We start from the raw sequence: 23,772 nt of genomic DNA on the forward strand, positions 1-23,772 counted from the left end.
GGGTTCATTCTGTTTCCGCTAGATCGGTTAACCAATAGACGTAGTTGGGCGTGGATTTTCGAAAGCGTTTTCGGGAATTGACACAACCCTTGCCTGGAAGACCCAAAACCGAGATTTGCAAACTTCATTACGCAGGACTAAGCACCTTTATCAATGGTAAATGCTGAGAAAGTCATTATAATACATAATAATAATTGTACATTGATATTGAGGCACTCGTGAAAGACAGGGTTGTTTTTCCAGAGATTCGTGGACGGCAATACATAGGTGAGTTTCATTATGAGTTGTTTCATCATGTACAGGTCAACTGTATACTGTAAAGGACTGTATGTTATGTATAATGACAGATACCTGTAACAAATCGAACTTCTCTGAAATGAAAATGGATGGCCCTCCTTTCAACAATATATATGTTTTACGTGACCCTCCCTGAACTAAGTGATCCTCCCCTATACCCAAAATAATAATAATTAAAAACTAAAGTAGATAGCAGAGAACATGCCTACCGTTTAGCCTCACTTTTAGGGCGGACACGAGCCGTAGATGTGTCGTTTTAGTAACTGTTCTTATAAGCATTACATGGCAATGTAGTCATTTAGACAGTGCTGCAGGCCAGAAGGTTGTGGGTTCGAAGACCACCACTGACAATATATCTTTTATAACAAAAGTATTGAATTCATCTATAATTTTATTTGTGGGTCCCAGAAAAAAAAGCCTTTTATAAATGAATTTCATGCAATTCTACGTTATCTTACATGACTGGAGGCAAGCAGTTATTTTTTTTGTAATACTTCACATCACAAAAGCATGTGAGCGGAGTGGAACGAGGAGTCGTGCAGTCATTATTTGGCGGAGCAGTAGCGCTCAGCCACGAGTTCTGGGCACGCTCTACCCAGTGTATTTCGGTTTCTTTGACCAGGTTTCCATCCAACCTTTTATGTGAGTAAAGTACATGTCGGATAAAAAAAAAAGTAATGACAAGCCTTATGGAAACTTTCCGAATGTCGTTCAACACAAAACGCTCTAGACAAGGTGGCATCTTTTTGTGTCGGTAAAATGAATTATGCCAGACATGTAGTTGGAAACGTTATTTTTATGCGCAAATAATGATATAATAACCAACATATCGAAGTGAACTTGGAGTCATGCGTTGACATGTTGTGTGGTCCTCCCACTTTGACTGGTCAGGAAAGCATACATTTTATTAGGTAGGTAGATGAACTTTACAGGGTGGCGAAGGTTCAAGGCGATGAGCTTGATGCTCTTTTCCAATAAATATCGAGGGTCTTATTCTTGTGACGTGATAATCGATGCTTGGCTGCCGTTTGACAAATAAAAATAACAGTGCTCTTTTGTCCATGATAATAATCTTATCATGTAGGCTGTACGTGCGCTCTAGCCAACAACACACAGATAGCGATGTTGGCTAGAGCGCACGTGCTAATGACAGTGGTCCCCTATATAACTTTTTTTGTGAGAACCGTAAGTAGAGGTGTTTCAATGGAAACCTATTTAACTTGTATTTTTTTATTCGGTACATGGTAATTTAACCACAAAAGCTACTTACTACGTCATCACGTGCAGCCTTTTATCTGCAACATGTCAATTTGGTGGAAACGTCTCTGGTGGGGCAATGCGCATATTGTTTTTATGCGGATTTTAGAATATTCACATGAAAATCTCGCCAATTGGATGGAAACCTAGCTATTATCACTATATTTTATATTTTTTATTTTAAGGCATATTCTGTTGTATTTAATAGCCTACCCAAACACAAGTAATGCGCAGAAGTGTTGAGTATCTAGGTTTCCATCCAATTGGTGACAGATTTTCATGACAATAATCGACAATCCACATAATTAAAATATGCGCATTTTCCTACTAGAGATGTGTTTACTAGAGATGCGTTTCCATCAAATAACTTTTGCGGTTAAATTCCCATGTACCGAATAAAACATTGTTACTTGGGTTTCCTTCGCATTTTCAACTCTACTGATGGTTTTGTCACTAAATGTTTAACATTATATAGGGACTGTGCCCCCTCTGGTATTGGCAAGTGAGCTGTTGCCAACAGCTCGCGGGTATAGCCTACACATTGAGATTACTATGGACAAAAGAGCGAGATTATTTGAATTTGTCAAATGGCAGCCAAGCATCAACCATCATGTCACCAGAATAAGACTCTCGATATTTATTGGAAAGGGGAATCAAGCTCATCACCTTGCACTTTCACCACCCTGTGAAGTTCATCATTTATTTAATCTTTAGCCGAATAAATTGTACGCTTTCCCGAGTGGTGGTGGGAGGACCACAACATATTTTCGCGTGACTACAAATTTACGTCTAGATGATGGTTATTATATCAATATTTGCGCATAAAAGCGTTTCCACCGCAGTGGCATGCATTCATGGATTCCAAGGGAAGCCAGGCATCCTCAAATATTTGACTAATGAAAAATTTTAATTTATTATTTTATTTATCTTTCGTCTCTCTGTGTTTTCATAATTTTCTGTCAATTAGCAAGTGGCTGAATCTCACTGGAGAAATCATCCGAGTGAGGGAAACAGCGCCCCTCTGTCTCTGTATGTGTAGCCCATGTATCTGATGCTGTCTGGTCATAAAGAGTATGACATGTTACCACCGTAGCATTTGACTGACTGATGCCAGCAAGTATTTGGCCTCCTCCATTGATCTTTTTTTTTTAATAAAACAATTAGCCAATCAGCATTGCACTGAGCTCAACTGTGGGTTGTCCTGACGCAGCAAAATGTCTCTCAAGGGAGGCCAGTTTGGATTTGGCCTGACAGTGACCCATGCACAAAGTGAGGTCCATACAGAAATGGTTTGTTGAGATCGGTGTGGAAGAATTTGACTGGACTGCACAGAGCCCTGAACTCAACCTCATAAAATACCTTTGGGATGAATTGGAACGCCTACTGCGAGCCAGGCCTAATCGCCCAACATCAGTGCCCGACTTCACCAATGCTTTTGTGGCTGAATGGAAGCAAGTCCCCACAACAATGTTCCGACATCAAGTGGAAAGCCTTCCCAGAAGAGTGTGGGGGAGAGGGGGACCAACTCCATTTTAACAAAGGGTGTACCAACTCCATATTAATGCCCATGATTTTGGAATGAGATGTTCAACGAGCAGGTGTCCACATACTCACGGTCATGTAATGTAAAAGCCACATAGTAACCAACTTCTTCACCCTCTCAACATTCACCTTATCTCATTCAGTGAAGCAGGACAATGGAAGTGGGCAGGCAACTGTTGGTAAAGATGAGGATGAAGAGGAAGGGCGAGTTCACCTCAGTTCCTGTAATGGTGCAGGGCCTCGAGGTCCATCTCTACCTGGAAGACTCTCCCCAGCTGGAGTTTCTCCGGGGTTGTTACACTGCTGAGGAGCTGTGCACAAAGGCAGCCAAGAAGTGCGGTGAGTCTGAGTCACGTTAGTGTTGGCACATACACTGAGTGTACAGAACATTAGGAACACCTGCTCTTTCCAACTTGACACAACTGTAGGAAGTAGTCAACATGGGCCAGCATCACTGTGGAACGCTTTCGACACCTTGCAGAGTCCATGCCCCAACGAATTGAGGTTGTTCTGAGGGCAAAAGTGGGGGATGCAACTCAATATTAAGAAGGTGTTCCTATTGTTGGTTAAACTGTGTATGTTTCCCCGACTCTGTTCTCACACATGCGCACACACAACATGCGCACACACACACACTATTACTTGGTGCTCCATCTCAGTTTTTTCTACTCTGTTTTGTATCCTTCTTTTCAGAGTAGAACATTCAGCAGGATATTTTCACTCGGACTGTGTTCTCGAGAAATTCCAAAAGTCTTCCTTCTCCCTCCTGACTTATTTGAATGTTTGTCATGGATCATGAATATGACATCATGGGTGGTTCTTGTTGAGGGAAATCATGTCTCTTTTTTTTTTTAAATATTTTTTTTAGGCATTTCCCCTCTTTGCTGCAATTTGTTTGCCCTGTATGATGAGGTCAGGAAAATCTGGTTCCCTCCGAATCACACCTTCAAGGAAAGCAGCCGCTTAAAGCTCCACTATCGCATGAGGTAAGCATTAGGATAAGCTACTCCTCAGTTTGTCACAACTATTGAAGAGGGACCATTTTAGGATACAGCAGCTACTTGGTCTGTAAATTCAACAAACTTGTTGAGTTAAAACCATGTCTTTCTTACAAAACGTTCATACTGACAGTGAAATACCTATTTTTTTAAAGATAACCCTGATCTCTTTATTCAGGTTCTACTTCACCAACTGGCATGGTGCGAATGAGAGTGTGCCACGTGTTTGCAGACACACCCTCAAGAGTAAGAACAGCAATGAACCAGAGGGTAACCCCCTCCTTGACACTGCCTCACTGAAGTATCTGTTTGCCCAGGTATCCTCTCACACTCAGAACATATTTTCACACAGTTTAAAACAGCTATATACTCAAATGGAGAGCTCTAGCATACACAATCATATATCTTGAATCATGTGTTTGTGTGTTTTGATTTTCCCAGGGTCAGCATGACTTCCTGAAGGGGTGGGCCACACTGGGTAACCCTCAGAATGAAGAGGAGGTCCACTATATTGAGAATGAGTGCCTGGGGATGGCAGTGTTGTCTATCTCACACCATGCCCTGGACAACAACATCGTCATCCCTGGTGTAGCAGGGCAAATCAGGTAACCAGTCACAATCCCAGAGGCTCAAAATTAAACCGTTTACCATCTTTCTTAATCCACAACCATTTACGCTCATGCACTCACACACACACCCCCGACTCACACACGACTCCTTCCGTCCCACCCAGCTATAAGAAATATATCCCAGATAGAGTGAACCAAATCATCAAGCAGCGCAACTTCCTGACCCGACTCCGTATCTCCCGGGTGTTCCAGGACTTCCTCAGCGAGTTCAACAACAAGACAGTGCAGAGCGATAAAGTCAGCACCCACGACATCAAGGTCAAATACCTAGCTACATTGGAAACTCTGACCTGTGGGTTCGGCTGTGAGGTGTGTAGCAAGATGTACTACAGTACCCATAATGCTCTGTGCAACCGTGTTTACAGACACACTCTCAGAAAAAAAATTGCGCTGGGCCAAAGACAGAACCAGGTGGTACTCCGATAGTCTGTCTAAGGTCTGTGTAAAGAAGTTCCTGAAGCTAACAAAATGGTGTCCTGTCTCATCAATACAAGGAGTACGAGCCCAAAGTGCTCCGTGTGACGGACAGCGAAGGGGAGATCCATGGAACACCCACTTCCTGTAACCAGGGTCAGCCCACCCAGTACCAAGTCCTTGTGTCTGGAAATACAGGGATCAAGTGGCGGAGGAAGCTACAGAATGTGACAGTGAGTATATTATTTTGTCACTTATAAATTATGGCACACCTTGTATCTATCTGTATTGTATTTATTACTTATTAGTCACATGCTGAATACAACAGGTGTAGTAGACCTTACAGTGAAATGCTGAATACAACAGGTGTAGTAGACCTTACAGTGAAATGCTGAATACAACAGATGTAGACCTTACAGTGAAATGCTGAATACAACAGGTGTAGTAGACCTTACAGTGAAATGCTGAATACAACAGGTGTAGACCTTACAGTGAAATGCTGAATACAACAGATGTAGTAGACCTTACAGTGAAATGCTGAATACAACAGGTACAGTGAAAGACCTTACAGTGAAATGCTGAATACAACAGATGTAGTAGACCTTACAGTGAAATGCTGAATACAACAGATGTAGTAGACCTTACAGTGAAATGCTGATATACAACAGGTGTAGTAGACCTTACAGTGAAATGCTGAATACAACAGGTGTAGGTAGACCTTACAGTGAAATGCTGAATACAACAGATGTAGTAGACCTTACAGTGAAATGCTGAATACAACAGATGTAGTAGACCTTACAGTGAAATGCTGAATACAACAGATGTAGTAGACCTTACAGTGAAATGCTGAATACAACAGATGTAGTAGACCTTACAGTGAAATGCTGAATACAACAGGTGTAGTAGACCTTACAGTGAAATGCTGAATACAACAGGTGTAGTAGACCTTACAGTGAAATGCTGAATACAACAGGTGTAGTAGACCTTACAGTGAAATGCTGAATACAACAGGTGTAGTAGACCTTACAGTGAAATGCTGAATACAACAGGTGTAGTAGACCTTACAGTGAAATGCTGAATACAACAGATGTAGTAGACCTTACAGTGAAATGCTGAATACAACAGATGTAGACCTTACAGTGAAATGCTGAATACAACAGATGTAGACCTTACAGTGAAATGCTGAATACAACAGGTGTAGACCTTACAGTGAAAGGCTGAATACAACAGGTGTAGACCTTACAGTGAAATGCTGAATACAACAGTGAAAGAGGTGTAGACCTTACAGTGAAATGCTGAATACAACAGGTGTAGACCTTACAGTGAAATGCTGAATACAACAGGTGTAGACCTTACAGTGAAATGCTGAATACAACAGGTGTAGACCTTACAGTGAAATGCTGAATACAACAGATGTAGACCTTACAGTGAAATGCTGAATACAACAGATGTAGACCTTACAGTGAAATGCTGAATACAACAGATGTAGACCTTACAGTGAAATGCTTACTTACTAGCCCCTAACCAACAATGCAGTTAAAAAACATTACAGATAAGAATAAAAGTAACAAGTAATGAAAGAGCAGCAGTGGAATAAAAATAATGATACTATATACAGGGGGGTACCGATACAGAGTCAATGTGCAGGGGCACCGGTTATTTGAGGTAGTATGTACATGTAGGTAGAGTTATTAAAGTGACTATGCATAGATTACAACAATGAGTAGCAGTGGTGTAAAGAGTGAGTAGCCATTTGACTAAATGTTCAGGAGTCTTATGGCTTGGGGGTAGAAGCTGTTTAGAAGCCTCTTGGACCAAGACGTGGCACTCCGGTACCGCTTGCCGTGCGGTAGCAGAGAGAACAGTCTATGTCTAGGGTGGCTGAAGTCTTTGACAATTATTAGGGCCTTCCTCTGACACCGCCTGGTATAGACGTCCTGGATGGCAGGAAGCTTGGCCCCAGTGTAGTACTGGGCCATTCGCACTACCCTCTGTAGGTCCTTGCGGTCGAAGGCCGAGCAGTTGCCATACCAGGCAGTGATGCAACCAGTCAGGATGCTCTCTGTTGCAGCTGTAGAACCTTTTGAGGATCTGAGGACCCATGCCAAATCTTGTCAGTTTCCTGAGGGGAATAGGTTTTGTCGTGCCCTCTTCATGACTGTCTTGGTGTACATGGACCATTCACATTTGTTGGTGATGACCAGGGAACTTGAAGGTCTCAACCTGCTCCACTGCAGCCCCGTCAATGGGAATGGCTTGGTACTCAGTCCTCTTTTTCCTGTAGTCCACGATCATCGTCTGGTATTTTGTTTATCAAGAGATAAAAAAAAATGTCATGTTCATCTATTTCTCAGAATGCATGGACTGCCAAAGAGAAGAAAAAATCCCTAAAGCAGAAAACCAACATCAACCTGACGAACAAACCACCTCAAGGCGTTTCGAACGACTGGAAAACCTTCTCCGATTTCCATGAGATCACACACATCAACATCAAGGGCTCCGCAGTCACTGTCCACAAGCAGGACAACAAAAATATGGTAGAGTTTCATTGTTTTGAAGTTTCAGGGGAAACTTATTTAGCAAAATGGTTAATAGTATCTGAATGAGCGATCTTGAATGAGGCTAAGTTCCATAGCTTTACATTACGTTGGTGTATTCTCTTTGTGCCCACTGTTACATTGGACATTCACCTTCTTCGTTTGTTGTCACTTTATTTCTACCATAGGAACTGGGCCTGGGTTTCCATGCAGAGGCGTTGTCTTTTGCCGCCCTTATTGATGGATACTTCCGTCTGACGGTGGACGCACATCACTTCCTGTGTACAGACGTGGCCCCTCCCTCTGTGGTGCGGAACCTGCAGGAAGGCTGTCATGGGCCAATCAGGTGAGTTTAAATATCCCCATTCAGTTGTCATTGGATAGAGAACATGTAGTAGTTCTGTAGTCAAATTTGTTTGATTTATACAGATATTGATATAATAATACTTCTATACTAGTGTAGAACTGAATTGATCCAACCCTTTTGGCCCCTCCCCTTCCAGCATGGACTACACCTCACACAAGCTGCGTCAGGAGGGCGAGGAGGAGGGCATGTACGTCCTGCGCTGGAGCTGCATCAACTATGACCACATCCTCCTGACTGTCACAGGCAACGAGGTACAGCACCACAAACACCACCTGCCTCACCCACAGTCATGTATACAATGACTCATTTTAAGACAATCGTACATTTATTTATTTTGAAAACAGGTCTATCTTGTTAGTGACCATAATTTGCCTGAACTGAATTGTGATAATTCATTGCTGTATGAATTCCTGTGTTAATAAATGGACTGATGTATTGCTCTCTAAACTCTTTCTCCTCTTGGCTGCTGTAGGTGGACCTGACCAATAGTCGTCCGTACCGTAGCTTTAAGATCGAGGTGGGGCCGGAGGGCTACAGCCTGAATGGTACGGACCTGAGGCAGCCCTCCCTCAGGGAGCTGACGGAACAGCTGAGGGGCCAGACTCTCAGTACAGACAGAGGCTTCTTCCAGCTCCGCAAGGCCTGCCCTCCCCAGCCCAGAGGTATGGTATGATACCCTGTCCATGGCACCTAATGCCTTACCATAGTCTTGTCCTCCCCAGCCCAGAGGTATGGTATGATACCCTGTCCATGGCACCTAATGCCTTACCATAGTCTTGCCCTCCCCAGCCCAGAGGTATGGTATGATACCCTGTCCATGGCACCTAATGCCTTACCATAGTCCTGTCCAGAGGTTTGGTATGATACCCTGCCCCAAAACTATCATCACAGCAATTCATTCCTTACCATACAGGCATTGGTGCATTATACCATACAATACACCAGGGGGCCTCATTTATAAACATCACGTACATACAAAATATGCCCCAAAACATGCGTGCGCCAGTTTCCACGCAAAAGTTGGCTTTTATAAAAAAAAACTTGACTTGAGAATGTGCCTTTCCTCCCGCTAACTTTAGACCATGTAGTTGATATATTGTAAGAAGGCAAAAGTAGCCATGTAGCCCAGTAGCCCTATAGCCATGTACCCCTGTAGCCCTATGCCCTGTAGCCCTGTAGCCCAGTAGCCCTGTCGCCTAGTAGCCTTGTAGCCATAATAGCCATGTAGCCCTGTAGCCATAATAGCCATAATAGCCCTGTAGCCATAATAGCCCTGTAGCCATAATAGCCCTGTAGCCATAATAGCCCTGTAGCCATAATAGCCCTGTAGCCATAATAGCCCTGTAGCCATAATAGCCCAGTAGCCATAATAGCCCAGTAGCCATAATAGCCCAGTAGCCATAATAGTAGCCAGTAGCCATGTAGCCCTGTAGCCATAATAGCCCAGTAGCCATAATAGCCCAGCCATAATAGCCCAGTAGCCATAGTAGCATGTAGCCATGTAGCCATAGTAGCCATAGTAGCCATGTAGCCCAGTAGCCATGTAGCCCTGTAGCCATAATAGCCCAGTAGCCATAATAGCCCAGTAGCCATAATAGCCCAGTAGCCATAATAGCCCAGTAGCCATAGTCGCCATGTAGCCCAGTAGCCTTGTAGCCTTGTAGCCCAGTAGCCTTGTAGCCTTGTGCAAATGGAGAATATAATGACACTCATGAAATCATGCAATCATTTGCCATTAGTGAGAAGAGCGAAAATCTATTTAGGCCTATGTTATCTCTACATTCTAAAATAATTAGAAAACAGGCATATATTTCCTATGATTAATTTCATTTCCATGATCATTGCAGAATACATTCTTCACCACTTCTGATTGGGATGGTGTCATACTGGTGAAATAGCCTATAGGCCTACAACTAGTGAAGATCCAATCCACAGTGCAGTTTTTACGGTACAACCGATGGTTCACCTTTTCCTATTGACGTTTGTAGGCTACGTTTGAATACGGTAATGTTAATATTTAATTTAGAAACATAATACACTACACTGAGTGGACAAAACATTTAAGAAGACCTGCTCTTTCCATGACAGGCTGACCAGGTGAAAGCTATGATCGCTAATTGATGTCACCTGTTAAATCCACTTCAATCAGTGTAGATGAAGGGGAAGAGACAGGTTAAAGAAGGATTTTTAAGTCTTGAGACAATTGAAACATGGTTTGTTAATGTGTGCCATTCAGAGGGTGAATGATGAGATTTAAGTGCCTTTGAATAGGGTATGGTAGTAGGTGCCAGGCACACTGGTTTGAGAGTGTCAAGAACTGCAAAGCTGCTGGGTTTTTCACACTCAACAGTTCCCAGTGTGTATCAAGAATGGTCTACCACACACAGGACATCCAGCCAACTTGCCACAACTGTGGAAACCATTGGTGTTAACATGGGCCAGCATCCCTGTGGAACGCTTTCAACACCTTATAGTCCATGCCCTGACAAATTGAGGCTGTTCTGAGGGCAAAACGGGTGCAACTCAATATTAGGAAGGTGTACCTAATGTTTTGTACACTCTGTGTATATCATAACCATTGCAGAATAAATTCCTCACCTTTTCTGCCCATGATGAGTTCTTATTCCCTGAGTAGCCATACAACAAATTACCATGCGCATCTCTCATTTTAATTGGACCTAGTAGATAGGCTATTATAATTTCATCCGGCAGGGAGTGTGGTTTATAACATACAGTAGAATTGAACATGGAAGTGTGTAGGATACCACTTTAAGTAGGGCTACTGTAGTTTTCATCAGAGTAGATCAATGTTTCAGAATTCGCGGGCAGTGCAGCATATTTAGGTTCCGGGAAATTCAAATGAAATTCAAATGTTCAAACGATCTGTTTACAGGTCCACAACAAATTGTAGTTGTTTTTCTTTCAGAAATGGTCAGATACAACAAATGTCACTACAAAAGAAAACATTCTGCCAACACCTCCAAAGACATTTGATCAAGTTCGCCATTTACTAGGCCTAATTCCAACACTTCCAAAGACATTTGATCAAGTTTGCCATTTACTAGGCCTAATTCCAACACTTCCAAAGACATTTGATCAAGTTCACCATTTACTAGGCCTAATTCCAACACTTCCAAAGACATTTGATCAAGTTCGCCATTTACTAGGCCTAATTCCAACACTTCCAAAGACATTTGATCAAGTTCGCCATTTACTAGGCCTAATTCCAACACTTCCAAAGACATTTGATCAAGTTCGCCATTTACTAGGCCTAATTCCAACACTTCCAAAGTATACAGCAAATAAGGCTGTTATTGTCACCATAAAAGGTGAATGAGGGGCGTTTTTCAGACGGAGGTATAATGCCCGGTTCACACGCGCTCAGTTTTACGACCGGTCGGATTTATAACGTGAAAAAGGCGTATGTACAGAGCCTTCAGAAAGTATTCACAGACCTTTACTTTCCCCCATGTTGTCGTGTTACAGCATGAATTTAAAATGACATTTTGTGTCACTGATCTACACACAATACCCCATCATGTCAAAGTGGAATTTTGTTTGTAGAATATTTTTTATTTTTTTTATTCACAAAAAATTCTAAACTGAAAAGTATTCAACCCCTTTGTTATGGCAAGCCTAAATAAGTCTCAACGTCAACAGTGAAGTGAAGAGGCGACTCCAGGATGCTGGCCTTCTAGGCAGAGTTCCTCTGTCCAGTGTCTGTGTTCTTTTGCCCATCTTAATCTTTTCTTTTTATTGGCCAGTCTGAAATATGGCTTTTTCTTTGCAACTCTGCCTAGAAGGCCAGCATCCTGGAGTCGCCTCTTCACTGTTGACGTTGAGACTGGTGTTTTGCGGGTACTATTTAATGAAGCTGCCAGTTGAGGACTTGTGAGGCGTCTGTTTCTCAAACTAGACACTCTAATGTACTTGTCCTCTTGCTCAGTTGTGCACCGGGGCCTCCCACTCCTCTTTCTATTCTGGTTAGGGCCAGTTTGCTCTGTTCTGTAAAGGGAGTAGTATTAAGCGTTGTATGAGAGCCTTCATTTCTCAGAACAAGTATAGACTGACGAGTTTCTGTGCTTCTACACCTGCATTGCTTGCTGTTTGGGGTTTTAGGCTGGGTTTCTGTACAGCACTTTGAGATATCAGCTGATGTACGAAGGGCTATATAAATACATTTGATTTGATTTTGATTTGATTTGGTTTCAGAAGAAAGCTCTTTGTTTATGGCCATTTTGAGTCTGTAATCGAACCCACAAATGCTGATGCTCCAGATACTCAACTAGTCTAAAGAAGGCCAGTTTTATTGCTTCTTTAATGAGCACAACAGTTTTCAGCTGTGCTAACATAATTGCAAAAGGGTTTTCTAATGATCAATTAGCCTTTTAAAATGAACTTGGAATAGCTAACACAAGGTGCCAATGGATGGTTGCTGATAATGGGCCTATGTAGATATTCCATAAAAAATCAGTCATTTTGGTAGTCATTGACAGCATTAACTATGTTTACACTGTATTTCTGATCAATTTGATGTTATTTTAATGGACCCAAAATGTGCTTTTCTTTCAAAAACAAGGACATTTCTAAGTGACCCAGAACGGTAGTGTATTTATTGTCATGTTGAATTCAAGCTGTAACACAACAAAATGTGGAATAAGTCAAGGGGTATGAATACTTTCTGAAGGCTCTGTATGACGAGTGCCAAGTTTATAAATCTCTATCTTTGTGCGTGCGCGGTCTTTTCAGAAATGGTGCACGCGGATATTTAGTGTTCCATTTACACAACGGTTAGAAATGAGGCCCGTGAGCTGGATGAGTTCTTTTGTTCATACCAATATCAAACAGGAAATGCTGCTCAGTAACCGTGGTTTTCTGTTACCTCATCTCACTTTAGAGGGATGTGTTTGGCGTGTCTTTTGTTTCCTATTTCAGTTTCCTATTTCAGCGTGGTTTTTCGTTTTCTTTAGAAATCTCTAACCTTCTGTTCGTGACAAAGAGAGAGGCAGAGCCGACACACCCCATACAGAGTCAACTCATCTTCCACAGGATCCTCAAAGAGGACATTTTGCAGGTGTGTGTGCTTGTGTGTGTGTGTATGCATTGGGGTCCCGAGTGGTGCAGCGGTCTAGGGCACTGCATCTCAGTGCTAGAGGTGTCACCACAGAAACCTGGTTCGATTCCAGGCTGTATCACAACCAGCCGTGATTGGGAGTCTCCTAGGGCGGCACACAATTGGCCCAGCGCCATCTGGGTTAGTGTTTGGACAGGATAGGCCAGTTAAATATGTTTTTAAATAAAAAAATGTATGCATGCGTGTTTTCATGCTAGGCTGTGTACAGTATGTTCGTGTGCACAGGATGCCCTACACTGGCAATGCTACCTTTTTCATTCATTTGTTTGACATCAACAGTTTTGCTTTTCTGTCATTAACCAGGTCTATGTCTCCCATATGTCTATCTAGGAGGAGCACTTGGGCTGTGGCACCAGAACTAACATCTATGCTGGCAAACTGAAGATAAAGTGTGAGGAAGAGAAGGATGTATGGGGTTCCCAAACCCACCACCAGGTCAAAGTGGTCCTGAAAATGCTGCGGTCCCAACACAGGGACATCTCTATGGTGAGAACACGTGCGTGCACACCCTCACACGTTCTGTATAAATATAAGGGGCTTTATAAATATATTTGATTGACATTCACACAGTGGTGTAAAGTACTTAAGTATACATGTTTTAAAGTACTACTTAAGTTGTATTTTGGGGTATTTGTTCTTTACTCTTTATATTTTTTACATTTTACTTTTACTACATTCTTAAAGACAATCTCTACCTTTTACTCCTGTACATTTTCTCTGACACACAAAAGTACTTGTTCCATTTCGAATGCTTAGGCAGCACAGCAGTATGTTCCAATTCACGCACTTATCAATATAACGTGTTGTCATCCCTACTGCCTCTGATCTGGCAGACTCACTAAACACAAATACTGAGTTTGCAAATTATGTCTGAGTGTTGGAGTGTGTCCCTGTCTGACCATAAATAAAAAAGAAAATGGTGCCATCTGGTTTACTTAATATAAGGAATTTGATGTATAGAATTTACTTTAACTTTTTACTCAAGTATGACAATTGAGTACTTTTTCCACCACTGTAGATTTAAAACCAGATACTTTTAGACTTTTACTCAAGTAGTATTTTACTAGCAAAGTTAAGCAAAATTGTTAATTTGAAGGAATGAAACAGTTGGCCAATGGATGAACATACTCTAAACTTTTAGAAATGTTTAAATCCAACATATTTTGATTGAATTATAGGATATAAAACATTTTACTGGCACGGACAAATAATGGAGTTCAGGGATTTTGGTGGGAATTCAGGAAGTCAATTTATTGCCAAATTTCACTTTTGTTTTCTTAGAATGCACTCATATATACTCTTTCTAACGGTATCCAGTATTTTGTAAATATTACGTGTTTAAAATAAAGAAAATGATATGTGCTGCATTTGCATAAATACACTGGGTATATTTGCATGTATGAATACATTAATATAAAGGGGTGGAACAACATCCAAAACTTACTCTGTCTAGGCCTACCTGCACTCACCTACGCTGTCTAGACTGACTCATTAATTACTGTGGTTGTCACGTTCTCTTGCATAATTTAATAGCAGGATAGTCTAAGATTAAAAATCAACAGGTTTGGTTCTAGATTATTATATTATTACCTATTTATATATCACTATAATCCGAGTGTTCACTTTCAAAAGTTGCTTTCATTTCAGCACATCGAATTTGTTAACATTTCAACTGTGTAAAAAAAAAATATATATATATATATATTCCCCGTAAAATGAACACCTATCAAAATAAAGTGCTCTTTCTTCTGATGTAAGTGTGGAGACTATGCGTTAAATCCCAGGCTTTAGCGTTCTTATAAATGCAATGCAAAGACAGTATATTCCGTTGAGTCCATTTCAGCCATTACCGGGGTGTGTTTGACAGGCATTTGTGGTCCGTGCCGTTTTAAGATGAGGGAGGGAGATAAAAAAAATAATAATAATAATGATCATGACCTTATTTCTATTACAAAATATTGGATGACTGTCTTTCATATTCCATTCACCCAGTTCAATGTAACAGCGATAGGTTTAGGTTTACATGATACTCAAATGTTCTTTAGCTACAACCTAGCCTATGAATGAACGATTACAACATAGGTGCATCCAGGTCGAGAGAAACATTTGAGGTGACAGACAGTGACACATTCAATACATTGTTGCACACTGTTGTCTGCATCTAGCTGATATATAGGGTTTAATCATTAGTCCAACAGTTGCAAACAAACGTTTCTATTGGACAAATTCAGATATATTTATCCCCGTTTGCTTCCATTTAAGACATTTTTTTTTTGAATACACCCCCTGAATACATTTTACTTTCATAGCAGCCACGTTGTATTCCTTCTCGCATCTACGCGGTCTCCTCTCAACTTTTGCCTTCGCTTATGGACTTCAATGCACAACACACCAGCTGTATGTGGCCAGGTGAAAAAACCTTTCCAAGCCAAACCATGTCATAACCACTACATACAGCCTACAACGTTGTCACCATATTAGCTAAAGTCATAGTCGACATAGCTAGTAGAACTAACGCGTTAGTAAACCCGCTACAATCATGCGTTAACATTACAGTGCGTTAACATTACAAAACATTTAGTTTTATGAAATGCACTGAGGAGGATGGTCCTCCCCTTCCTCCTCTGAGGAGCCTCCACTGCTGACAGGTCTTTACAAACATTTCCTCGGTTGTAGCATTACCTGGAAAAAACTTCAAGCAAGAGTCGCAGGAGTAAAATTAAATAAATCAATCCATCGAGTTTTAAATGACAAGTGACCCTCAACCACAGGAAAAAGAGAGTGCTGGCCATGCGCATTGCTAATTTTACTTCTCATTTAATATTAAGGTATCTTTTACTTTTAGTCAAGTATGACAATTGAGCACACATTTCCTTCCTCCATTACCTGTCTGACTTTGTGACCACTTTCTTTGACCTTTTGACTTTGATCTTTTACGACAGACCTCTTTCCGTCAGTCTTTCTTTGACCTTTTACCTCTGAGCTCTTTCCGTCAGGCTTTCTTTGAGACGGTCAGTATGATGCATCAGGTGTCCCACCAACACATCGCTCTGCTGCATGGTGTCTGTGTTCGCAACCAGGACAGTAAGTCGCCCTTCCTTCCACCATTCCTCTTATCTTAATTATTTTTCTAACCCCCTTTTCTCCCCAATTTTCATGGTATCCAATTGTTAGTGGCTACTATCTTGTCTCATCGCTACAACTCCCGTACGGGCTCGGGAGAGACGAAGGTCGAAAGCCATGCATCCTCCGAAACACATCCCAAACAAGCTTCTTAACACAGCGCGCCTCCAACCCGGAAGCTAGGCCAATTGTGCGTCGCCCCACGGACCTCCCAGTCACGGCCGGCTGCGACAGAACCCAGAGTCTCAGGTGGCACAGCTAGCGCTGCAATGTAGTGCACTAGACCACTGCGCCACCTGGGAGGCCTTTATCTTAATTCTTAAACTGACACTCAGCGATATGCCACAAGCCGCAGGATGAACTTAAGTTATTGTAGATGATTGTGATGCTAGACTATGTACTCACAACAGAGTATCTGCTACAACGTGATAAGTTCTTAGATACTGCTGTTTACTTCATGTTTCGCTGAAGTCCTAGATGTGATGACATAGTGTCTACATTTGCAATATGCCGTATGTTGCGGAAAAGACTTCATATCTCTGACAGTTATTTTTTTTTTTTTTTTTTTAAAGCAATTTGCTAGTGCTTTTACATCTGAAAATGGGCTAGACTTTTTTTGGGACCTCAACCTGTGTGTGGTCCCTGTTCAGATATCATTGTGGAGGAGTATGTGAAGCTGGGTCCTCTGGATGTGTTCATGAAGGGGTGTCGTCTTCAACTCAGCACTTCCTGGAAATTCCAGGTGGCCAAACAACTGGCCAGCGTCCTCAGCTACCTGGTGAGAAACCATCAATCAACCCTGATTCACACTATAGGGCCAAGCCTAGCTGTACTGGGATGACCTGCTTACGCAGCCACCATAGTTAATGGAACTGTGCTGGAAAGGACAATGTGCAAGGAAAATATCAGAGCCAGTCCAGTATGGTTCAGGTTGGCCCTATAGTATAAAACGGGCATAAAAATGTGCCATGATAACATTACAGTCTGTATTCTTACCAGAATGTAAGCATCTGGGAACTTGGTGCCAACCCGGAGTAGACAGTAGTTTGTTAAAACTTGTATAGATGCAGTCAAATATATTGACACTTTTGCTCTTTACAATGGAGTACAATGTTCAGTTTTTTTCTTTACAAAACTGGTTGAATGGCTCTTTTTACCACATAGGCACCTGCAACTTACCACAGGTAAAATACATTATACATTGAACAAAAATCATTGCTTCCAATCAAATTTTGAATAATTTAGTCCAGGCCATTTTTGACTTTCAAGATCTTAATTTCAGTTATAATATTTTTTTCCCTTCTTGGTCCTGTGCTGTTGTCATTCAAACAAATGCATTTGTTTTATATCAACTTATTTTAAAAGAAATCATACAAATATGTTTGTATTTGTCAGTCGAGGCTGTTGTGGGGAGGACAGCTCATAATTATAGCTGGAATGGAGAAAATGGAAACCATGTGTTGGATGTATTTGGTACCATTCCACTTATTCCACTCCAGCCATTACCACGAGCCCATCCTCCCCAACTCAGGTGCCACCAACCTCCTGTGGTATACGTCTATATGGCTGTGGACCTGACCCTTCCCTGTATTTCCCTCTCAGGAGGATAAGAAGCTGGTCCATGGTTATGTGTCTGCTAAGAACATCCTAGTGGAGCGGGATGGCCTGGAGGGAGAGACTGGGCCCTTCATCAAACTCAGTAGCCCTGGGGTCCCCATCTCCGGACTCAACAGACAAGGTAGGTGTGTGTGTGTGTGTGTGAGAGAGAGAGTTTGTGTGAGAGAGTTTGTGTCTAGCTGATGAGGCTGTGTTGTATTACAGAGTGTGTGGAGAGGATTCCGTGGATCGCCCCAGAGTGTGTGAGGGACAGCCAGGTCCTGAGTGTTGCGGTGGATAAGTGGGGCTTCGGCACCACGCTGTGGGAGATTTGCTATGATGGAGAGGCTCCTCTCAAAGACAAGAAACTCATAGAGGTACACACTAACTTCCCCTCACAACACAACAGAATTACTAACATACAGCGAACAACGTGATCTCTCCCTCACAACCACCCCCTAGACTGCCCATACAAAACATGAATGTATCCCTTATTTACCCAGGTGATATCTCTTTCCGAGGGGAGGTCTTTCTGGAGTTATTTCATTGAATACACCTGTTGTTGTATACCCAAAGTCTTGGTCCCTGATCTGTCTCCTATCTTTCTCTCTGTGAGCAGAAGGAGATGTTCTACTCGGCCCAGTGTTCCCTGGTGACCCCAGACTGCCCTCAGCTGGGTGAGCTCATCACCAAATGCATGACCTACGACCCCAAGAGGAGGCCCTTCTTCAGGGCCATAGTCAGGGACCTCACCGGGGTGGCTGAGCAGAGTAAGAGGACAAAGAGGACTCAACTTCCCTGTTTCTCTCTGTCACCTTCCCTCTGTTTCTCTCTGTGTGACCTTCACTCTTGTCATTGTCATCTTCTGTCGGTCATGCTCTCTCAAATGCATGTGAAAATGTGTGTGTGTGCGTGCGTGCATGCAAGTGCCTGTGTTTATATTATAGGCAATGTCTGAGTATAAGTAGTATAGCCCTGCCTCTGTGGCCCCTCCCCCAGACCCAGCTCTGCCTCCTGGTAGGGTGCCCATCCAGGAAGTGGACCCCACCGTGTTTGAAACCAGGTTCCTCAGGAAAATCAAAGACCTGGGTGAGGTAGGGAGACTCCTAATACATGTAGACTTTTGGGGTGCATGTCCACATTAAAGGGGTAATCTGTGATTGGTACAATACATCCATTGTTGGACTTGTGAATTCCAGCCAATGATTGTTGAAGAATATCACTTCTAAATGTCTCATGAGCTTAGTTCAATTGTCTTACCAAATCAGAACCCAGAATATAAGCTATAAATATACAGTTTTAATTTAAATATAATGGGGTGGCGGTTTGTTTTATGAATCAGTTTGTTCCCCTGTAATGTGATGATTGTGGTATGTAACAGTGTGTGTGTGTGGATATAAACTGTACCTGTATGGCTTTCATCAATATGGTTCACGATGTCTGTGGCTTTATTCTTTAAAGTGTGTGTACTATTCACAGGGCCACTTTGGCAAGGTGGAGTTGTGTCAGTATGACCCCCGTGGGGACGGTCGAGGGAAGCTTGTGGCGGTCAAGTCTCTGAAGCCAGAGAGCAGAGGTCAGCTGTGGAGAGAGATAGACACCATGAGAGAACTCTACCACCACAACATTGTCAAATACAGAGGAGTGTGTAGCGAGGATGGTGAGGAGAGCTCTGCAGTCACACACACACACCTCATCCCAGTGAAGGGGTTTGTGTTAACACTGTGTTTCTCTGTCTAGGTGGGAGAACCACTAAGCTGATCATGGAGTACCTGCCAGCGGGAAGCCTGAAGGACTACCTGCCCTGGAGGAAACACCAGACTGACCTCAGGAGGCTCCTCCACTACGCCCTCCAGATCTGCCAGGTGTAGTAGTATGGAGCTTCATTAATACCCCCAAAATGAATGACATTTTAATTTCATCCTTTTAATCCCACCGTATTAGGTGTTTACTGCAGTTTGTGATGATGGAAAGAGTTGGACAGAATTTAAACCATTGCACTCCTTTAAATGCACTTTCTGTTACTTGGTAACTGTTGCCTAGTACCAAATGGAATGTTGTGGTAAATGTTTCAAAGACTTGTAGTAAAAGCACAAGACTGCCAGGTAAATAGCTATACAAATTATATGTGTGTGTGTGTGTGTGTGTGTGTCTCAGGGAATGGATTACTTGGGATCCCAGCGGTTCATCCACCGGGATCTGGCGGCTCGGAACGTTCTGGTGGAGAACGAGAGCACGGTGAAGATCGGAGACTTTGGCCTGACCAAGAGCATGAAGGAGGACAAGAGTTATTACACCGTCAGAGAGGAGACCGACAGCCCTGTGTTCTGGTGAGCAAATGTATACATAGAATGACAACACAGGAGGTTGGTGACACCTTAATTGGGGAGGACGGCCACGTGGTAATGGCTGAAGCGGTACAAGTGGAAAGGTATCAACAACATCAAACATATGGTTTCCATGTGTTTGATGCCATTCCATTTACTCCGTTCCAGCCATTATTATGAGCCGTCCTCCCCTCAGCAGGGGTGGTGCACAATTGGCCCAGCACCGTCCGGGTTTGGCCGGGTAGGCCATCATTGTAAATAAGAATTTGTTCTTAACTCACTTGCCTAGTTAAATAAATACAAATATTTAAAAAATAATTAAGTCTCATAGCAAGCGGTCTGAATACTTATGTAAAAAACTTTTCGCTTTGGCATTATGGGGTATTGTGATGTCACTATGGGGTATTGTGATGTCACTATGGGGTATTGTGTGATTTTCGCTCTTATGGTGTTAGGACGGGGCTCAATGTATTTACATTAACTCACATGGGCGGCAGGTAGCCTAACTGTAGAGTGTTGGGCCAGTAACCGAGAGGTTGCTGGTTCGAATCCTTGAGCTGACTAGGTGAAAATCTCTTTATGTGCCCTTGCTCTGCATAAGAGCGTCTGTTAAGTGACTAAAATGTACATATTAACCTTGGTTGTGTTCATTAGGCAGTTGACACCCAACGGAAGAAAACAAACCGGAAGGAACTACCTAAACATGTCCAATAAGAAACGCTCATTTTCGGTTGCAGAATATTTTGCTACGTTGTGCCCTAACCCATGTGTTGCCTTGTAGGTACGCTCCCGAGTGCCTGGTGGACTGTAAGTTTTACCCTGCGTCTGACGTGTGGTCCTTCGGAGTGACCCTCTATGAGTTGTTGACCTACTGTGAGACAAGCAGCAGTCCTACCACGGTAAAGAACTTTGTCTATTTGTTAAACTCACTATGAAAATATGTTAATACAAATTCCTAAAACTTTATTGATTTGACAAATACCAGGGGTCAGACCTGTTAACATGTATCGGATGAGATACCAGGGGTCTGACCTGTTAACATGTATCGGATGAGATACCAGGGGTCAGACCTGTTAACATGTATCGGATGAGATACCAGGGGTCAGACCTGTTAACATGTATCGGATGAGATACCAGGGGTCAGACCTGTTAACATGTATCGGATGAGATACCAGGGGTCAGACCTGTTAACATGTATCGGATGAGATACCAGGGGTCAGACCTGTTAACATGTATCGGATGAGATACCAGGGGTCAGACCTGTTAGCATGTATCGGATGAGATACCAGGGGTCAGACCTGTTAACATGTATCGGATGAGATACCAGGGGTCAGACCTGTTAACATGTATCGGATGAGATACCAGGGGTCAGACCTGTTAACATGTATCGGATGAGATGTATCCTAGTCTTAGTTAATTAAACTAGCGTCTGTCTGTTTTGGGGTCAAATCATTCTGAAGTTCAATACTCTGAGCGGTGCACCTTTCCACTTCCCTTCATGGATTTATAAAGGAAATGACTAGAAACTCCTCCCCCATGCTTGTACCAATCCTTTGTGGATTTATAAAGGAAATGACTAGAAACTCCTTCCCAATGCTTGTACCAATCTAAAGCTTTTAAAAGCATGGGAAGAGTGCATAAGTGTATACTTTGGGAGAAACGACTGTGGTGTTGGTAGGGATCGAACTGGAGCGTAGGACCAGCGTTTCATCTGTTTTGGTTTTGATCATATGTTATGGTTGTTCACAGGTATTCTTGGAGATGCTTCGTCCAATCCAGGGTCAGATGAATATCACCCAATTGGTGGAAGTGCTGATGGCCGGCAGGAGGCTGCCTTGTCCACCTCACTGCCCGGATGCGGTAAGAGAACTGGGAAAGTACAGATCTAGGATCAGCTTCCCCTCCCCCCGATCCTAACCTTAATCATTAGTGAGAAAAATTGCTACACTGACCCATGATCAGTGTCTAGGAGCAACTTCACCATACACCAAAGCTAATTAAGCACCCTTTCTAAATACAAAGTCAGTAGTGTTACTCTATAGTTGTAGGATCTTAATTTGACCAGTTTCTCACAGCAGGAAAATAATCCTACAGCAACAGGAATTGGGAATTATTACGTGGATTATAATTAACTAATATTTTTGTAGGGGTTTATACATGTTTTGTTAGGACAAATCAAGTCTGACATTTTAAAAGTGGAAATTAAAAACTTTAGAAGCCTTTTTCAACCTTAAATACACGAGAAGTTTGCATTTTCTGCAGGAACTTTCTTGCAACAACAGGGTGATCAAATTAACATCTGACACATGTATAAAAATAACGATCCTCAATAGGAATGCGTAGGAATAGAACAACCTGCATATCTAATGGCTTTGAGCAGGTTGCTCGTTATCAACGCCGATGTAAATCAGCATAAAAAGGAAAATTGCATCCACAAGGATAAACATGTCTTCCCAGGTGTGTTTATCAGAGCAGCGTTTTGACCCTTAGCTTGCAGGATATTTATTTGTTATGCTTCTCGACCCCCCCCAAAAAAAAAAGTTTGAAGATTTTTATATCTGGTCTCTGGTCTTTGCACTTCTGTGTGTGTGTGTGTGTGTGTGTGTGTGTGCAGGTATACTCTCTGATGAGGAGGTGTTGGGAGAGTTCCCCGGAGAACAGGATTCTGTTCAAAGACCTGATCACAGAGCTGGAGCTGCTGCTGGATGAGAGGCACGGAGGAGATGGACTGGCTGTCTGACCTGACGAAGCTGAAGCTGCAGCTGGACGAGAGGCACGGAGGAGATGGACTGGCTGTCTGACCTGACGAAGCTGAAGCTGCAGCTGGACGAGAGGCACGGAGGAGATGGACTGGCTGTCTGACCTGACGAAGCTGAAGCTGCTGCTGGACGAGAGGCACGGAGGAGATGGACTGACTGTCTGACCTGACAAAGCTGCTGCTGGATGAGAGGCACGGAGGAGATGGACTGGACTGGCTGTCTGACCTGACAAAGCTGCAGCTGGACGAGAGGCACGGAGGAGATGGACTGGCTGTCTGATCTGACGAAGCCGACACATAGATGGATAGATAATAATACTAGTGATGCACTGATATGACATTTTTGACCGATATCCCATATTTTCCTTGCCAAAAAAAATGAAATTTTAGCAGCCGTTTAAGGATTCTAGTACAGTTAAATAGTTAACACACACACGGACGCAGCGGTCTAAGGCACAGCTTCTTAGTGCAAGAGGCGTCACTACAGTCCCTGGTTCAAATCCAGGCTGTATCACATCCGGCCGTGATTGGGAGTCTCGTAGGGCAACGCACAATTGGTCCAGTGTCTTCTGGGTTTGGCCGGGGTAGGCCGTCATTGTAAATAAGAATTTGTTCTTAACTAACTTACCTAGTTAAATAAAGGTCACACACACACACACACCACACTGACCAAAAATGTATTTTGTTGGCATTTACATATGTCCCCATTACCAGTAAAACATCATCAAAATCTATTTCTTTCACTTACTTACTGTGCTGTTTCATTGTTCAGTTGTTTCATTCTCAACCAGGA

General features: G+C 42.6%; 1 protein-coding gene across 5 annotated transcripts; it reads left to right on the forward strand.

The window, feature by feature from the left end:
* Positions 1 to 13: 13 nt before the first annotated feature.
* Positions 14 to 23,457, forward strand: LOC112227154 (tyrosine-protein kinase JAK1). Of its 5 annotated transcripts, XM_042307632.1 has the most exons (26): positions 14 to 267; positions 3,240 to 3,435; positions 3,965 to 4,082; positions 4,273 to 4,411; positions 4,536 to 4,699; positions 4,828 to 5,032; positions 5,218 to 5,370; positions 7,492 to 7,674; positions 7,863 to 8,020; positions 8,178 to 8,292; positions 8,514 to 8,703; positions 13,012 to 13,115; positions 13,506 to 13,661; positions 16,172 to 16,259; positions 16,949 to 17,076; positions 17,901 to 18,036; positions 18,120 to 18,271; positions 18,514 to 18,664; positions 18,894 to 18,988; positions 19,374 to 19,554; positions 19,635 to 19,759; positions 20,052 to 20,224; positions 21,003 to 21,120; positions 21,971 to 22,081; positions 22,836 to 22,933; positions 22,995 to 23,457. In XM_042307632.1, exons 2-26 carry the CDS (start codon positions 3,252 to 3,254, stop codon positions 23,020 to 23,022), a joined length of 3,453 nt encoding a protein of 1,150 aa, XP_042163566.1. In that variant the 5' UTR covers positions 14 to 267; positions 3,240 to 3,251; the 3' UTR covers positions 23,023 to 23,457. The 5 variants fall into 5 exon arrangements, with proteins under 5 accessions (XP_042163566.1, XP_042163563.1, XP_042163565.1 ...); XM_042307629.1 differs by having other exon boundaries at positions 22,836 to 23,456; XM_042307631.1 differs by having other exon boundaries at positions 14 to 156; positions 22,836 to 23,456.
* Positions 23,458 to 23,772: the final 315 nt, after the last annotated feature.

Source organism: Oncorhynchus tshawytscha, linkage group LG28 (genome assembly GCF_018296145.1).
Source record: "Oncorhynchus tshawytscha isolate Ot180627B linkage group LG28, Otsh_v2.0, whole genome shotgun sequence".
NCBI lineage: Eukaryota > Metazoa > Chordata > Actinopteri > Salmoniformes > Salmonidae > Oncorhynchus > Oncorhynchus tshawytscha.

Bases quoted from the DNA above. Each gene is read 5' to 3' on its own strand.
- LOC112227154 (XM_042307632.1), top strand. From the start codon at position 3,252: ATGGAAGTGGGCAGGCAACTGTTGGTAAAGATGAGGATGAAGAGGAAG. The intron at 8,293-8,513 runs GTACAGCACCAC...TGGCTGCTGTAG, and splicing joins TGACTGTCACAGGCAACGAG to GTGGACCTGACCAATAGTCG. The intron at 13,116-13,505 runs GTGTGTGTGCTT...ATGTCTATCTAG, and splicing joins TCAAAGAGGACATTTTGCAG to GAGGAGCACTTGGGCTGTGG.